At 39.3% G+C, this 19,093-nt stretch overlaps 1 protein-coding gene across 1 annotated transcript in view; it reads right to left on the minus strand.

The window, feature by feature from the left end:
- Positions 1–19,093, minus strand: part of VAPB (VAMP associated protein B and C) — a 31,976-nt gene that overhangs the window by 11,738 nt on the left and 1,145 nt on the right. The window contains exon 2 of the mRNA XM_037403353.1: positions 3,579–3,731. Within this exon, the coding sequence (XP_037259250.1) occupies positions 3,579–3,731 (153 nt within the window). The remainder of the gene's footprint in view (positions 1–3,578; positions 3,732–19,093) is intronic.

A 19,093-nucleotide genomic window follows, 5' to 3' on the forward strand; every position in this document is an offset into this window, starting at 1 on the left:
ACAGATGGTACAATCTGTACTTCCTCTCTTCCCTGTTATATACCTATCTGCAGACTCATCAGCATCTGCTTTCATTTTTTCACTTTTCCTTTGTAATCCATTCATGCCTTTTATTTACATTCCAACCTCTCAGAAGCCACAAAATCAGATATCTTTGTTGAAATAAGGCATGTTAAACAAAAATGGAATGTGTGCAAATACTCTTCGAATTATTTCAGACCAAATGCAATAAAATCCGATGACAGCACACACACACACTTCCTGACAGTTACATAAACTCAGCTGTTAAAATTACATGCAATTATGTAACAGGTGAAAACAGGGGCTACAAACCTGCCATCGCAGTGAGCAGTGCATGCTGACAGGGCCTTAAATGCTGATATTTAGGAAAAGCTGTGAAATGGCATAAGAAGCCAGTATTTGAGATTCCCTAGAATAAAGCAAGCTTTACTATTCCAGCATTTCATATGTTTCAAATGAGCCAACATACTAGTAGGAAATAAAGTGGTATAACATTCTGACTGCTGCCTCTGTCTTAGGGCAGAATATCTTCTCAAATACTTACATCGGAATAGTACAGCTATAGTTTCACAAGAGTGTAACAAATACTACAGCACAAGGAAGATACAACTGCCCCAAACTCAGCTTCGGTCAGTAATATTCTGAGAAACTAATAAATTGTTCTAGAGCTTCATGCCACTATGCTTAGACACTGATTTTTTGGAGAGAGAAGTTGCAGCACCAGTGCAGTGCTACCAAGCGGCTGCGTTACAATTCCATCAGCAATTCTCAAGAGGACAGATTGCATATAGTAAATACAGCCCAATTAGTTTAAGTGTCCGGAAATTATTACTGTATTAACTATGTTCTAACAATTTCTCATTGGTAGTATTTTCACTAGTTTTGGAAGAATTCAAGTCCTATTTATTCAAATCCTATTTTTATGCCCTGTGCAAGACTTGAATTACATGACTGAAAAATAACTGACTCAGAGGCAAAGAAACAAATTCTATTTATTTTTCACTTCATTAACTCAAAAATCAGCCCTCTGTTCTTAAGACACTTTACTTCAAAGCAAAGGTTAAACACATCTCCCTCCTTTCTGTGAATTAGAAAACAATTATGTTCTGTAAGTTAATGAAAGTTCCCTCTTTTACACCCCCTCCCCAAAAGATCCCTTCTGGTAATCAGAACCAAAGACACTGCTACCTTTAAGTCCAAAGTTAGGTCCCATGCATGGTTTAAAGAAGCTACCGGGAGTGCAATATATACAGCTCTATTAAAGAGAAATTCAGCCACAGCACAAGATAGCTTCAGTTTAGAGTGTTTTAAGAAATAAAGAATTATATATATAACCCCAGAATTGTGCAACACATCTACCTATAAATTTACCTCTATATATTACCTAAAGAACAATGAACATGTACTGCTTGCATTTTAAAATATGTTAATGTAGAAACCAGCAGTTTAGGATTGTTATTTATTATTACTAAGTTATTATCACCATGAAAATATGTAGAACACAAATGTGAGCTTGTGAATAAATACACCATAGCCATTTGCAAAACTAACTGAATCATAAACCACTACAAATAGTTATCAGAAAAGGGAAAGTTTTTCAAAGCTACGTAAGCAAGAGCAAAGCATAGCTTAGGTGTAGCACAGCAGTCTCTCATAACGGGATACTTTCAGTCAAGTCTTGGACTAGATCCACGCTCTATCTGGTATGCTGCTGGGAAGAACCGGGCTGGAAAAGCGAGCGAGACGTAGGCATGCTGTCAGCGTAACTAAGATGGCTCATACAGCGCTCGCCTATACTGTATTCTGCTCAAGGTAGAGTGAAGGGTCATTGCAAGGAGAAGTTTAAGGAAACAATGTTGAGATCAAGGTGACATTTAAAAAAGCGTGGTACCTGCCTACAAAGGAAGCAAGCTTTTAATTTTGAAGTTCATCTGAAAGAGGAAAAGAATCCACATCTTTATAGCACGAAGATAATTTGTAGCTAGAAACCATACTAATTTTCATTATCACTTCATTGATTTCTATGCATTTAATATGCTTCCTGCAGCTAGTAGAGATACGGATGACAGACAGCTTTACTTGGGAATCATCCCGAGTTTTAAAAATCTCAATTTCTCTCTAGGGAGCTTTTTCATTTACGTATTAGTCATTTCAGAGCTTACTGGATATGTGCTAGCCCTCTCCTGAAGCAGAAATGCTTTGCCTGCGCCACCACATCACCTGCTACCACACTGCACTGGTTATCTCCTCTCCTGACACTCCCCGGACATTAACTGCGAGCGAGGCACAATTCTGCAATCATATGCATGCTCAATTTGACACAATAGAAATCCTAAAGACAACAGATCAATGAGTGTGCAAACGTAGGCATGCACAAGAAGACTTACAGGATTAGAGTCTCTTATGTTACACTGCAAAGTATTTTTGGGATCAGTTTTTATTTTGTTGAAGCAAGCTCTTCAAGGGCAAAGTTTAAATATTTTACATTTTGTTGAGTAAAAACCTGAAGTCTTGACTTTTACATTTTTTTTTTCAAGTGAAAAGCAGTAGTTTTAGCTCCCAAATTTTTTTTTATTCCAGGCTAGAAAAGTTTGGTAAGCAGTAACAGCAAATCATATAACCTATCAGTAAGTAATTTTTCTTATCATGCCAATACTAAAATTTATTAGAAATAGTAAAAAATATATCTGTATGTTTATAGAAATAATTTTCTTAATTAAGAAGTCAGACTTCACTCATGCAGTATGCCACTACTACATGCTTTGACAGAATTCTTTATTAAAAACATGGACTGGAGAAGTCATTGAGAAAACAGATCAAGCACGCATCATCAGCAAGTTAATATACAGACATTCTGTTTATGGGATATACTCAGCTCTTCGTGCTTTCAAAGTAAGCCACTCCTTTGCTTTTCCATTACCAAACTCAGGCAAATCAAGAGCTACTGACTCATTATAGAGAAAATCATTAATTTTTCCTATGGAACAGCAAAGATTTAGTCACTTGGCATTTCTAACACCAAAGCATGTTCTATCTTCAAGGAACACAAAACAAGTATGGTTTGAAGGTGAATGTTCTCATTATTAGTTATATTAGGCAGTTTGGCAACAGCCAACGCTTGTCTAAAACCCCGTGGCTGCAGCCCGCTCAGTTATTCCTCCCTCGACATGCCTGTCCAAGCACTTGTGTGACCCTGCGGTGAGCTGGTTCAGGAAGTTAAGCTGGCAAAAAACTAACCGTACAAAAATAATCCCACAGGGAGGGCAGGGCTGCAGCAGTGGTGGTTTGGCTAGGCTGGTAAGGCTGTTAATGAATTATCTTAAGTGATTTATGTACTTCTCCCTTTTTTTCCCTTGAAAACAAGATGTAAAACCAAACCTATTACTGCTAGACCAGGAATAAGGGAAGGATATATGAAATGGATGCTTCCCCACAAAATCACAACCTCTTGCTTTTATAAAGATTCAACAAAATACTTGCAGGTTGCCAAGCATTCCAAGGAATAATTTATTAGAAAAAGCTATTTTCAATCACCAAAAACTGCTTGAATGGCTTACCAGAAACATTAATTGATGTTCCTGCATCGATAATTCCACTGTTAGGCCTTACACAGTATCTACGTGGTGCTGTGGTCTTAACTTTGAAGCACACATTTTTGTCTGTAGGATTGCCGAGTTTCAGGTTTGTAGTGACAACATCTGTGAAAGGACCTGAGGAGAAGAGCAAAAGCAGACTTGAAATCACACAGAAAGTACTTTTCAAGCAGAGGCTAAGCAGGCTCTAAATCTCTTGTTCACAAATCTTATAAAGTAATTAGATGTTCAATTTCCATCTCTGGCACGTACAGATAATCGTGCACGCAAAGCTGTGAGGCCTCTGAGCATTCTGATGTGCAGCATGCTCCAACACTCACAGCACAACAGCTGAAGTTGATCATTAATAGCAAAACAAAAAGGGGGAAATCATTTATACATTGTGCCAACACAACAACATGGCATTCACAAGATGCCAAATTCTCTGCTGCGTCACAGTTACTCCATTCTAACTACTGAATCCCAGTAAACCCAGGCTTACAAAGATACCATATGTACCTACGTTAGAGATGATAAATAGGGGAGTACGGTACAGAATGTTACCTAGAAAGAGAATGATAAAGTGGCTACTACAGGTTCATCTGTATATTCAGGCTGTACATCCACAGAAGGAGGATTCCACTAGGTTTTCAGAAATGCCATACCAAAACCAGCAAGACAAGCATTTAGTGTGTATCCCCTTTTCCTTCCAAGTCTTTTTTTTTTTTTTTCCTTCTTCTAATTATTCTCATGGCTACTAGAAATGATAAACCGAAAGAAATCTTCATACAATAGCCTACCTCGCCCAAGACAGGAAACAACCATGCGGAAATAGGAAAATTCTTGGGCGTTGAGAGCACTGGCAAAGATTTCTGTATTAGTAAAGCTAGACTCAAACCACTGTCAAGTTCTGCAACATCAAGTGCAGGCAAATCGAATTCTCACAGGCTCAGCACCTAGTTGAAACTGCCAGAATCCCTCCGGTTACAGGAAAGGCTAGTTACTGATTTTCTACATGACACTGATAAACCAGACAGGTAGCATGCAACTACAGTGCTTGCTCAGATGGTAAGGAAATGTAATTACAAGAAATATAACCACACTTTGATCAACTGTCTTCTGCACAAGAGTAATTAATTTGATGCTTGAATAAAGTATCTTCATCTATCCTCAGGAATAAAAGCAAACAGGTCAAAAAAAAAAAAAAAAAGCATCGAAGCTTTTCTTGCAGAAGGGACAACCTTAATATTTAAAAAGGGTGAATGATGATGATGATGGTAATAAAAATACTAGCAGGCAACATTCCACCATCCTCTTCCTGCAGCATGGTTGGCTTAAAATAATGTTTGTTTCCTTTTCTACAAATTTAGCAGACAAATTTGTTTCCTAAGATGACATTTAATACAGCTGTAAAAGTATTACAGTCCTGCAACCTTTATCCTTGATCCAATTTGTTTTAAGTAATTAGAAGGAGACAAAACTCAAAACAATCAGACACCAAAAAAACCCAACCAGTCAAAAATGTAGCACCATTTCTGCCCGCACTCTGGAAAAGCCAATTTGCATCTACAATGAAACCTGGTAGCAAAAAAATAAAGCGGCAATAAAATTTTCAGATCTCATGAAACATTTCACTAAACCTGTGCCAGATGAAACACTGAGATGTGAAAAGAGAATGAAACACAGCTGTCAAGTTTTCTCTGTTTCCTGCATGCAGAGACAGACTTTAAGTCTAATGGAAAATAACTGGGCAGAAGCAGCCACGAACTGTTAAACAAACTACCAGCATAATCCAGCAAACATTTAGGTGTGTAAAGACTACGTAGCAGATCTTCAGACAGCTCTAACTGGAAGAAGTCTAACATTTCAGCAGAAATTACTTGATGCCTAAGCATTAAGGATGCATCTTTAGTAAAAAATTACAGCTTGAGCTATTCCAGCACAGAGGGAGGGTCGTCTGTACAAAGCCCTACATATGCAGCTGCATCCTCTATAGTGCTTTACTAGTCTGCATGCTGGGATAGATTTCCTGCGGGAAATACCATGTTTTTACTTGGTTGATCCACGAATGCGTGCAGGATTTTGTGCCCCAGCATAGAGCTGCTGTTTATAATAGTAATACGACAACAATTCTGCGTGTAAAATAATTTCCAAATGGAGTTACTTATTGCTAACACAGATCATACCAAAATACTTGGCAGCAAAACCTTTCAGCAGACTGAATTAATTTCTTCTTGTCTGCTTGACATTTCCTCTTCTTTTTTGTCCACTGAACTTCAAACAGTTTCTTTAGATCCATTTTCCCCAAATTACAGGTTTTACAGATTAGCCAGCACAATTGTACTAGACCTCTGCTTTCAGCAAACTTTTGTGCAGGCATGCTCCTTATGGCACTGCTGTTCCAATACTGTAGGAAAGCAAAACAGAGCAGACAAATGGAGGGTTAAAGTGACATTACTGGTGGTTTTGAGTGTATAAAAAAAGAAATGGACAAGAGAGTATTACTCAGGGGTAATTACGGCACGGCAGTGAAATATTATCAGCTTGGCTGGCCTGCCTTTTAAGAGCAAAGCCCATGGACTGCTAACTCAGACTGAAATGAAACCTTGACAGCCTGTTGTTAGCTTACTATAGCCTAAGTTAAGACATTCTGGGGGGAGGTTGGGGTATGGGGGGGAACTGATGCCAGGGTAAACAGAAGCTAATTCTGTACTGGAGATACACCTTTGCTTTCTGTTTGGATTTGCGCACTGCAGGTGAGCTTGGCTTGGGTATTTGGGTATTAAGAGTCATATGAGACACACATCTACCCTGGAGTTCCATTGTTCAATGCAAGGCATTAGGACTTCTGGAATCATACCCACAGATATAGCAAGATAAAATGCTCTACACTTCTTTCCAATGCCTTCGTCCTCATTGCAAATGGATGGACCACTTATACAAGTATATGCCTATGCCTCTAAGGCAGGCTGTAATTACAACCACAATGAGTCAAGACTGTGCATCCAGATGGTACCTGGGTAAAAGCAACAAGCTGACTCTGCAGGGAATACTGACATACTGTGTGCCTAAACAGAAGCTGCACTCTTTTAACACACACAACCTTTATTTCCTAACTTTCAAAACAAAATAATGTATTTTTGATTGTCCTTAATATTTCCACATACTTGAAACTTATATTGGGGCAGGATGCTTTCCAAATGACAACTTGCACTTCTTAAAGAAAAAAAAAAGTACTATTTTTCTCCCATGTTTTTAAAGATCATGAGAAAAATGTCACTGGTGTCATCCCAAGGACAAAGTTATGGGAAACTAAGGGTCTGTACATGCATCATCTGACATGGGGTTGTCATGGGAGCAAGCTGTCTAGAAGGAAGAATGTAGTAAACTGAATTTGGTAGTGGAAGTTTGGAAAATTCCACAAGGGCTCAATGATATTTTCCTGCCAGTTAGAAAAAAGTAAACTTGTGTTAATGAAAACTGGGCATCTAGTGATATGCAAACTAGCAGTACTACTTAAAGAAAAGGAAACGGCCTCATACACTCATGCAACAACAAACAGCGAGAGGTATCATGGTTCTTCATAGATTCGCTTTTCAGCAGTTTTATTTTCAAACTACAAACTGCAGCTTTCCACCCAGGAGCTACACATACAACCCTTCATGTCTGAAGATGACAGCATTGTCTCAGAATTTGCCATGCTCCATTTCCTATTCAAACACCAGTGCTGTATCAATCTTTCCTAAGAGTTCCATTCTGCAGTGTGCTGCATCATAACATCCTGGATCATTTTAGTAAGAATACAGAAGCCTGGGAATTAGGTCAAAAGAATATGATGTCAGCTTTGTTTAAAATTTAAGTAACTTTCATTGCAATAAAAATTGCCCACAGTTGTACAAGCAAATCCAGGCCAGTAACTTTTTGATCAGCACAGTACTCAAGTATAAGTTTCTTGCCACTCACTAGTCACAGTAGCCACGTTACACACCTACATCATTTGTACTGAATCTTAATATAATTATTTTCACCTTAACCGAAATTCCATGCTTTAGCTTGGCAAATAAACAATCCTTATACACATCTACTTTCAATGCAGCAAGAACACTGCTGTTGCACTGTTTGGCCTGTGAAAGCAGTCAGCAGTAGCATCAGCAGAGGCACTGGCTTGGGCAGGAACATTCAAACCAGGCACAGTCCTCTGCAGATTTGTATGTGCAAATACTACTACATCTTTAAAATTAACTACACGCAGTAGGTGAGCCACAGTCCTAGGATTGCTTTATGCCTGCATCAGTCCATCTCACTCTAAAGGGGAGGTGGGATAACTTCTAATCTCCACCAACTGCTTGTGCTAGCTGCACCAGTGCTCATCTGCTTGCGCTGAGCTGAAAATTAATCCACTTAGAAGACAGGGAGGGAGGGAGGGGGCAGCAGCAAAGAGACAAAGGAGAATCAGTTTTCAGCCAGATCAAGCAGCACTCAGACACTGGCATCAGGGAAACTGCACCTTTGCACACAGCATTCTGCCAAATTGAGAGAACAAGGTCTCATATTTAGTAGGTTAAAGCTAGCACATCTAGGCATATGTGCTGCAGTCACACTTCTAGTGTTGGCATACTTGTTGGAAGTAATTAAGGCACGTGCTTAATTTTTTTGTGCTTAAATCTAATGCAAATTCTCATATGTGTAAAACCAGGCATCCCCTGAAAAATTCAGTGAAATGGTGCTTTTCAGAGCAAAGGCACTACTGGCAGGAGCACTTGATAGAATCGTAATCATGTTAAACTGGCAACCGCTGATCAACAAGATTAACAAAAATTCTCATCAAGCTGCCCATGTTATTCCTAGAATGTTTCAGATGCGCTTTCATCACTTTCCCTCAACAACTTTTGCCACCCCAACTCAGCCCCACAGACACATATCCAAAAGCAAGGTAATTGGAAACAGGCAGAAATACAGGCAGAGCTTCTAGTGAGACAACCCCTTTTGTACTTCTTTTGTTGAAAGCAACAATAGGAGTGGAAGGATGTATTTCACCATGGTTTAATCCCATTGATGTGTCAGATGAAAGTCATTAATCACCTGACATATTAATCAGCCACAGAAAAGTAACCAAGGTTATCTTTAATAAGGGAGATGGTGAAAAGCAGTAGAAGGGAAATTTAAACTGTTTTGTGGCTATTCTCAAGAGCCCAAATCCTACATGTTGATATGCCCCGACTAGTAGATGTCCACATGGAGCAGTAATTCATCCAGCAAAAGAGCTACATTGACTCTGCATGTGTGAGTGGAGAGGGTGGGGGTTGAACATGATACTTCAGGCTCCCTTCACCATCACACACACCATGCTGGCTCCTGCTCCCACGGTGTGAAGTGTCCCCCCACCAGCTCAGTCAGCCCCTCACACTGGGGGTGCACCTTGCCCTGCTCTACCATGTACGAACCTGCCGCAGTCCTACGTGACAGTGTAAAAGCACCACTAACAAAACAACCACCACTCAAGAACACAGTCATCTCTCTATCTGAGTATTTCAGCCTTTCTACTTATAACTTTTCTTATCATCATACCTGAGTTGTTTCTCAGTTCCTTTACTGTGCTTCTGATAGTAACCAAATGATTTCATTTTATATCCACAATTTCTCCGATTTTATTTCTGGGGGTGTCTTATCAGCAGTAGAGAGAGACAGTCAAAATAAAAATGCTAGCGATGAGCACGAGGTTCAGTAACAGGTGTAGGCTTGACTTACCGTACACTGCTTTTTGAAGTTATATATAAAGTTTATGACCTTTGAAGATACACACTAAAATGAAAAAAGCAGAAATGTCAAGCAAGACATCTTGAGCTATCAGCCAGGTGCCTGCAAATCAAGAACACCCAAGATCCAATCAAACTCTCCCACCATCTTACTTGTCTTTAGACAAATCACTTAAAGGCTTGATCTTCTGCTATTAAGAGCCTTAAGAGTTGACAGCAGCTCCACAACAGAGGCAGGTTTGGACCCTTACAGTTTTCCTCTCTGTGAAGTCAGGAGAATACTTATCTAATTACAGAGAATCTTGTGAAGATTAGTGTTTTAAAAAGTACTGTATGCCAAGTTTTAATCATCATCATCATCTGGCTCTGGAGACATTCATAATTAAGTGAGCATCCACAACTTTTGAAATCAAAGAAATCAAAGAAAGAGAAACAAGAAGCATCATGTTGCATAAACATCTGCTTTCACAAGTAATACACTGAGAGGACCCAACAACCCACAACCCCAAATTTGGTAATTATTTTAAAGAAAAACTTAGGCCACTCTTAATGCTTCTATAAACCACTCACAAACCTTTCAATCTCAGCTCAGATTTCAAATGGAAGTAGCCAGAAAACCCCACCCCTGTGGAATCAATTCCTTTACTCTTACCATGACTGTCCTCACCCTAAAGGGCCCTTGAAGCAAAGTGACAGGAGGGAAGTGGTCACTTCCACTTCTGCTGTGTCAAACAGTAGAAGCCCTGATGAAAAAACATTTAAAAATAGATGTGCCATGCAAATCATTCCCCTTGCAATAGATGATGCATTAATTTTTTTAAGATGTATGCAATCAATAAAATTATCTAAGAGAAAAAAAAGCGTAGGAAAACAAGAAAATTACATGATACAGATGCCAAAGGTGGAGCAAGATTGGCAGTAAATTATTCCATTTGGATGGATTAATCTCTGTCCTCCTCTGGCCTATTTTGGCACAAACTCTTTTTCCCAGAGCATGCCTCATGCTGAATAGGGGAACAACAAAAACCCCCAAACCTCAAAACAACAACAACAAAAAAAAAAACCCAAACCCCAAATATGAGACTGAAGACTATTCTCAGGGTATCTACTAGTATGTAACTTTTGTCCTTTTATTCCTCAGAGGATCACTAACAGTTTGACTTCACAGTTGTAAGAAACGAGAGGCCACACATAAGCATGCCAAGAAACATGAAAGAATATGTCCTTCAAATAATTTTGGTAGAGTGCCATTTGTTTTTTCCAACTGGTCTCTACAGAGTTTTATTACACCCAAACATTACTTACAGCAATCTTCAGCAACAAAACCGCACAACATACAATATTTTCTCTACATCCTAAACTTAAAACAGATTTCTGCACACAATTCATAAACAAGAGACTAATAGCAGAGCTGGCTAGCTTTTAGAGGCATATCTCTGTTTCAACTATGCTTTCATATTCTTTCAGAACCGAATGCCAAACATATCGTATTACTTTGTTCACTCACAAATATCACATGTACCAACTCTCTCCAGGTATGAAAACAGCTCAGAAAATAGCAGCATACTATCTTTTGACAGCGCAATAGTAGCTACACCTCTTTTGATAAGCACGGCATGGCAAAATGTAACAGTAAGACAACGACTCGCCCTATGTGGCTAGAAGCCTCATTTATGGGGGCTGCTGGGTGGGTATTGAAAGGGTGCAGAACCAAAGCACAGCCCCCCAGGGAGAAGGGAGGATGCAACTTTGAGAGTGGAGCCTAGCATGATGATGGCCTGACGTGCAAGCTGCCCTGGCAAAACCAGTGCTGAAGACAGAAGTCAATGTAGAGTCAATCTCCCTGGAAGAAGCATCGTGATTTTAACCACCGTCCCAAACTACACTTTTTATTGTACTTCTTGAGAAGTCATTTTTCCTGGACTGATGTATTACATCACTAATCTCCATTTCAAATGAACAGTAAAATGGTAGGGAAAGAGCATCTTAACTGCTCAAATTTTATGTTCATATATACTCCTCAAACAGACAAATTTAATGTGCAATTTAAACAGCAACTGAGCAAATATTTTAAGTGCAAAACTATGCATAAATTGGAAATACCAGAAGAAACAAGCAAAACCAGAGGGTTTGGGATGCCCAATAAGTAGCTGCTTTTCTAGTAAGTTTAAAAAAAAAAATTACAGGCAGTGAGATACTAACTATAGCTACAAATAAGAAAGGAATCCTGAATTTAGCAAGATACATTTCTGAGGAGCCACTTGAAAACTAATCTATTAACTGTGCTCTCAGGATCAAAGGAAAGAAAGTAAAACACCAAACCAAAACCAAATCAGAAATTTAGTCAGAAGCAGCGAGAAAACATCAGGAAAAAAATACCTGACAGCTTACACTGTCTGGCACAGAACAAGATAGAGATGTGAAGTTGCATCCTCCAAACCTAATAAACCTCTGTAAGTGTTATCTGCACCACCGTATGACGTCAGTAAGTATAGTGTAAAAACAGCTATACACACACCCCCCCCCCCCCCCCAAAAAAAAAATCATCTTACTGCCGTTACACTTTTGCTCCTAGTCTGGTAAAAATGTAGGAAGGTCAGAAGACAAGACCTTGCAAACCAGGGGAAATTACGCACACAAGTATTTTGAGAAGAAGAAGATGCAAATATATTGTTAATTCACATACAGCAAGCAGCAGCAGTTGCAAATATAAACAGGCAACAGTGGCAGTCCAAACATGAAACTGCATATGGGAGAGCTGAACTTCTGCTTGTGTGAAACATTAGAACCACCAGTTAAGGATGAAGTAACTGGTCAGATAAAAAGGAGCAGTCATAAAAAGTTAAATTATTTATTTTTTAAGAAGAATTACATAGGTATTTGACATGCCTTCTACAAGCACAACTAACTTGAATTAGGTCTTTGAAATTGTTTGCAAAAACATAAGATTTGGCTCCATAGCAAGCCCCACACCTACATGATTTTATAATTTGCATCATAAGTAACTGGATCACCAGGCAAACCTCCCCCTTGTCTATTTTTTCCACCCCTGGTGGAAACCAACCAAGAAAACAGGATTAAATTTAGAACGATAAAATCTTTAATCCACAGCACCATGGAATGAGGGGCTTCGTTTACAGCTCTGAGAACTAGACACTAAAGGAGTTTTTTAGTAAAGAGATTATTTTCATAAAGTATTTATAATAATGTTGGATAAAGTACTGCAGGCAGCAGCAGTACCCAATTTGTACAAATGTTTTTGAGGCCAGAAAAAGTTGAAGCAAGCAATTTTCAAAACAACTTTAGTACAGAAAGGACAGAGTTGGTCAACTCTCAGACTGGATTGTCTTGCTAGTGTAAACACTCAATCACTTCAATCGATGTACATTTTAATCCTGCACTGAATTAAACATGGCAATGGTGATTCCCTTTGCATACATTTTCAATGACAGCACGACTGTGACAGCTGTTCCAGACTGATGGCACAATCCCTCTTTACAGAAGGTTGCCTAGCAGGCCAAGCTTTAAATTCAACAACATCCCAGACATCTCAGAAAATATCCTATATGCCTCTACAGACACCTGAGTCTACAAAGCATGTATGAAAGGAATTATATATTGAATAAATATTGGCTCAAATGCCAAAGGAAGAGACTTGGCATGAGTCTGGCCTCTAGTTTAGGTAAACAGGTATTTTAATATTTAAATATTCATATATGTATGTAGAATAGGCTTTCCTTCTGCCTCTGGTCATCACACAGGAAGACAATTAAAGGAGGCCTCAGTTTACTTCTGGTAAGAACTATGACACCAGTGTCAGAGTTTCCTATGCAGAGAAGAGAGAGGTCTAACTAGAAAAAGAGTTCCTAACTGGGAAAGAGTCCCATACCTAACAAATCAGTGAGGATTTACTTGGAGTACAAGAAAAAACAAACAAAAAACAACACCCCAAAAAAACCCTGGCTCGCAGTAGCACGATCATAATGTTAAAGATCACGTTCCCTACCAATACAATGGTGAAATTTAAGTCTGAAACAACAGCTGTTACCACAAGCAAAACTGTGGCAAACATCATCAAGAAAGCTTTCAAAGCCAACCAACTACACTGACAGAAAAAGCAAAAAGGCTGTTACTGTACCAACTACAAAATGCATTCGGTAGTTATTAGCTGTTCCCAGCAGGGAGCAAACATAAGACCAATATGGTAACAAGATAGTAGAAAATGAGTGTGACTGCAAGATGTGGGCAGAATTAGCAAGGGTCATTTGACTCCTGCATTGTCTCCAGCTAGGCAGAAAGCTATGTTTAGAGGTACTCCAAAAGCAAGAAACAAGACAAACCCTCAGTCACCCAGTTTTCTGCAAAAATTGCATTATAATATACGTAGAAGGTGCTCATTTGATTCAAAATTCATTTGATGCACTCAATACCTTCCAGAGCTGGGTGCATACAACAAATTAAGCTTCTTTTAAAACCGGGTATTTGTTCATAGATGTAAGCTGACCTGAGCTCATAAAGTTGGATCATTCACTATGGTGATGATGCCTTTTTTCCAGCTGAGTTTCAAAACAGATCTGACAATCTATTTAAAGTCTGTAATTTTTACCATCCTAATTCCAAATTATAGTGCAATTAAACAAAAATCAGCCTTGTATTTAAAGGTAGCTAACATATTTTAAAAGAAACAAAGCACTGCGTGACTACTGGTAAGTTTTTAATTTATAAAACTTATGAAGTGAGGAAAAAGGCAATCGTCATTTCATTTCCACTGAGAAAGAACTATCAGAAACTCCTGTGCAAACTTCTACTCCACATTCCTCTTTCACAGGTGCTAAGACATTGCACATGGCATGCAGGGTGGCAGTTGATAAATAGTTTACTCCTAAGCTTTCATGTGAGCCTGCACCCACTACGATACATTACCTGTGTCTTTATTTTGACATGACAGCCACGCTCCTAGGACTTAAGCCAGCCACCCCTTACCTTACATTTACTTAAGTATTTTCAATATAATTTGTAATCAAATATATTTTCTGAAGTGATGAATAGAGGACACATCCCATCAACCAAATCAGACTGGCAGTCTGCCACTCTGATGAGCTTTAAATAACACACGTGACAAACTTTTTCATGTATCATTGCAATGCTTCCATAGCTCAAAGTGAGCTGAAAATTGATGCACAAACATGAGATTCCCAAGGAACAGGAAATTATGAATTGATGTGTTCCATCCCTTACAATAAAGACAAGCAGTCAATCATATTAAAACCACAAAATCCCACAAAACTAAGAAGTAACCACCAAGTAACAGTTGCTCATGCTGATTTTATCACTGCATTAGGACCTTCCTTGAAATAGTAATACTTTGATCCCATTAAAGCTCAGTACTTCAGCTGCAGTTCTGAAAATCTAGGCAGTACAAAATTATTCAGAAGTCCTTAACCCATAAGTCACATTGGCCAAAGCCTTCAAGCAGATTGTGAGATTTTTGGAAATATATCTTGAGACCTAAATACATTAATTAAATTTAACAGAAAATGCAGCTAAACCTCCCTGACTGCTCCACACATCTCAAGTAACTGTTATTTGGCTCTCTAATAATCCTATTCAAAGTTTCAAATTTCTGTTAGCCCACACGTGTACAATTCCTCCCCTCTTTCCCAGTGGACCTGTTAGTGTCATGTCTCTAGTGTACAGGACACCAGCAGATTAAGGAAGCTCAACAGAAGCACTATCTCCAACATATACTTTAACTTTCAAAAAAATGAGATGTCACAAGACACAATGCATCGCTATCTTGCTTTTATCTCCAGTTCTTCTCCTCCAAACACTGCTCTTTTAAAGTTAAGTCTATGCAAAGTGATGAAGTAATTAAAAAACGGTGCACATGAAATTAGAATAATTCAGCGAGATGCAGCAAGTCTGTACAACTATAATGAACACTTAATAGTTAGAATAAGCTATTGGTTTTAGCAAAGTTGCAAGAATAGCGAGCATAACATGAACTGTAAATATTTAAATGTCACCAGAAAATGACTAATTTTGTTTGATAATTGGGCTACATAATTAGATTTGTTTAGATTTAGGAAGCCTGCCTGTTATTTAAACATTATGTCCGCTTTTTAAGTGTCTGACTTGATAATCAAATTCAACTATGTGGACAGATGTGAAAGTTTACTCGTATTTAATGCAGTAACAATGATTTCACTAGGAATCAGGCTAGACAAAGTGAAGCACGGACTGATAAATTTTCCAGCAGAAACATAGACAGCCATTGACACAGCAGCTTTCAAAGAGTAAAGAAACCCTAGGACTGACTGCCATTATGCTGTGAACACCGGGAGGGCTTTCATAGTTTAAAGAAAACCGCATATAAATTTTCAGCTTAAAAGATATGTATTAATTACATGTAACAGATAACTTCTCACAACACTGCCAGTATTTTACGTCCTTAAACACAGCCTGTTCCAGTGGCAGTGACTAGAAATCCCTACTTATCCAATACAGAACAAACCAGCACAGAGTCAAATCCCTCTGAATATCTTCAGTGCAGGAGTGCTTCAATCATTACAGACAGATCCTGACAGGGACAAAGATGGAATTATTAGTTTAGTTGCAATGTCTGACTAAGTCCTTAACTTCTCTTCTGAGACCTGACAACTGCAGGTTCAGTGAAGACTATAATCTTACACTCCAAACGTTACTGAACTGTTGGACTGAAGAGCCTTAGCCTAGCGCCTGGTAAGAACTGGATATTCATGTCAGACACAGGTTTTGCACACCTACACTGCAACGCACAGATCTGACTATAGTTTACACAGACTTTCCTGAAAGAGCTCAAACTTACCTTGTTTGGGAGCGGCAGCCACCTAACCACAGTAACGCAGGTTACACAGGCTGCATGGGACTGTGGCTGAACACTAAATGCTTCACTTGCAGCGCTGCAGATGCACTGTTGGACTGTGCAGATCTATAGGGGCCGAGGCCACACCTTTGGACTGTAGCTCTGCTGCACCCAGGGGACACAGTCGAGCAAGTGACAGGTGACAGCTTGGAAACAACACTGCCAGGCCTCAGGCCAGGTCTGAATCAGTACTATTGGGACTGGAGAGTATTGGCTATTCTGGTTTATTGCTGTGCCCTCTGCAGAAAGCAAAGTTACACAGTGACATATTGCATACGTGCAGGTGCAAAATCACACACTGGGGACAGGAAACAGCATTTCCAACCGGCAGCAACTTGCACGGTTTTGCGAGGAATGAATCCCGCGTTTGGCAGTACTGCTATCTGCCACTTGGGGCGCACCGCAACAGAGTGCTGAGTCACAAGTCCAGCCTAACCTGTGGCAAACCTCTGAAAACATCGCTGAAATGTACCTCAGCCCACGCCACCTCCGGTTTTGTGCTTGTCCCCTACTAAATACCACTCCCGACACTCTGCATCTGCAAAAAATGCAGCAGCGTTTCAAACACCTAAAATCCCAGGCAAGTTTCTAAAACTCTTTACATTTAAGAAAATTTTACTTGCTGACACTAAACAAATTATCTCTATTCCAGACAGGCACATTATGCTGAAATGACAGATCAGCCTCACTGGGTAGCCGCCCTATAAAAGGCACGAGGCAGTGCCCTGCAGCACTAGTGTGGCACTGTCATTAACAGCTGTACCAAAAAGCACCTAGCAAAAGGGGCCAGAACTGCACACCCTTGCCTAAGTCTAAATCTAGTAATTCCTGAAGTCAGAGCCTTGAACACTGCAATCTAACTAATTCTTGGCAGGTTATCGGATGTCATCTCCTAGATTAAAAAAATTAAAAGGGGAAAAAAAAAGATAAAGGAAATATAAATGTAAATGGTGTCGTATGTAACAACAACAGCCTTTTTTACAGCTCATTACCAACAAAGTCTGAGCAGTAAACCTAGCTTTCCCACCTAGGCTGCAAGTCTACATCAACCAAGATGTGGAGGAAGCCACTGGAAAGACAGTAAAGCTCCTATTTCACATGGCATCAAAGACCAGGGCAGGGAAACGGGCACCTCCGGCCACGTAATGGTGTCCTGCCTCCCACTGTTCACAGCTGCATTTCACACAGCACATGCTGATGCTATTTTGGAGCATGTGTGTTATGGTGTAGGAGACGTGAGGCGGGGAGGAAAGACACCCCCTGCTCATATTCACACGCTGCAAAAAAAAATATTCCAGAATGAAAAACTCCTTTGATATTTTTGCAAACAAGTCACAAACACAGTATTTTGAAACAGAGTACCAAACAAATCTAGGTTCACTGCAAACCAAGGGGCCGCAAAAGCTTCTTAAAAAAAGGTCTTTGATCCTTTACAAATGAAAGTGCTGGCTAAAGCAGGTTGGTGACAACCCCGTAGTGACTGGGACACATTACAGAAGAAATCCTTGCTTAGGTATCTTACTCCCCACATCATTTTGCAGACCTAATACTCCCCTCTAGATTTTGTATTTAAGAACTACAGAAAGCACTTTTAACAGCATCAGAGGCAACTCTTTTATGCTTTTTCCTATCTGTATACATTTTTATTTGATCCATTCCCAGTGTCTGTGGAACTTGGTTTGCAGTCCTACCTTACTGCCATTGCTGCCCTGCATGAAGCATCAGATCCTTCAGCACACACTAGCAGGGAAGCACAACCGTACCTGTTAGCAGCACTACTGACCTCTGTCAGTTTGCATCCACTTGTACAGGGCAAAGTAATGCTCTGGAAATAAATGCAACTATTTGCAAAGGTGAGAAAATCATTACTGCCATATTACCGGGCAATACGCCACCACAAAACCAGTAGGACAAGAAATGCTTAGGACAGAATTTACTTTGGTAATACTTCAAATTGGCCTTTCCTGAATGAAGGACAGCGGTCAGCACTGCTTGTTAGAAAGGACCGTAAGACAGAATTTATTGCCAAGGCGTATGAAGGCTATACACAGCATTAAGTCTGTTTGAACATCAATATTTAAACATACTTCTAAACTTAAGCCATTTAATAGCTGCAGTTAGTCAAGTAACATGTTTTAAGGAGTATATGCTGCTGGCTAAAGATTTGGCAACCAAAATCTATATGGTTAGTTGATTTAACTTCAACAGTTATTGATTATTTAGCCCAGAACCTCAACTGAAAAGACAGGCAGCCTGACAAATTATCTTTATTTCAACAAAACACAGAGCTTGGCTAGGTTTCTACCTATAATGAAGTGCAAAAAACCCCCGAAACCCTGAATCACAATTATGTCTCATTAGCAAGTCAGTACCAGTTATGGCCCCACTTTTTGCCCACCTGAGTTTGGATTCACTTGGTTTTTGAAAGCAGTATTACTCAGAACAAGAGCTGATTTTCATCTGATCATACTTAACATAAAGAACGTTAAAACAACAATAGTTTCCCTCTTAAGCATGTTTGATACTGCTGCCATAACAACATGCAAATACCTCAGCTTGCAACAAAGATACATTCATTCCACCCAGTGTTTATTACCATGGCTTTGATAACTCCACTTTATATTACTACTGCCAATATATTTACTAATAAAAACACATAAAGACTTCCCCTACATTTGAAAAGGTACATAAGAGCTTCTATAAGTATTATTTTTACTAGAAGCCAGTAAAGAAATCTGGTTTGTTTGGGTTTTTTTTTTTTTAAATGTGTATTTGCCAGATATTCAAATGAAGCTATAAAGCACCTCTGACTCTAGCAGCATAAATAAACTTGCTGAATG

This window comes from Falco rusticolus, chromosome 10 (assembly GCF_015220075.1).
Source record: "Falco rusticolus isolate bFalRus1 chromosome 10, bFalRus1.pri, whole genome shotgun sequence".
Classification (NCBI taxonomy): Eukaryota; Metazoa; Chordata; class Aves; order Falconiformes; family Falconidae; genus Falco; species Falco rusticolus.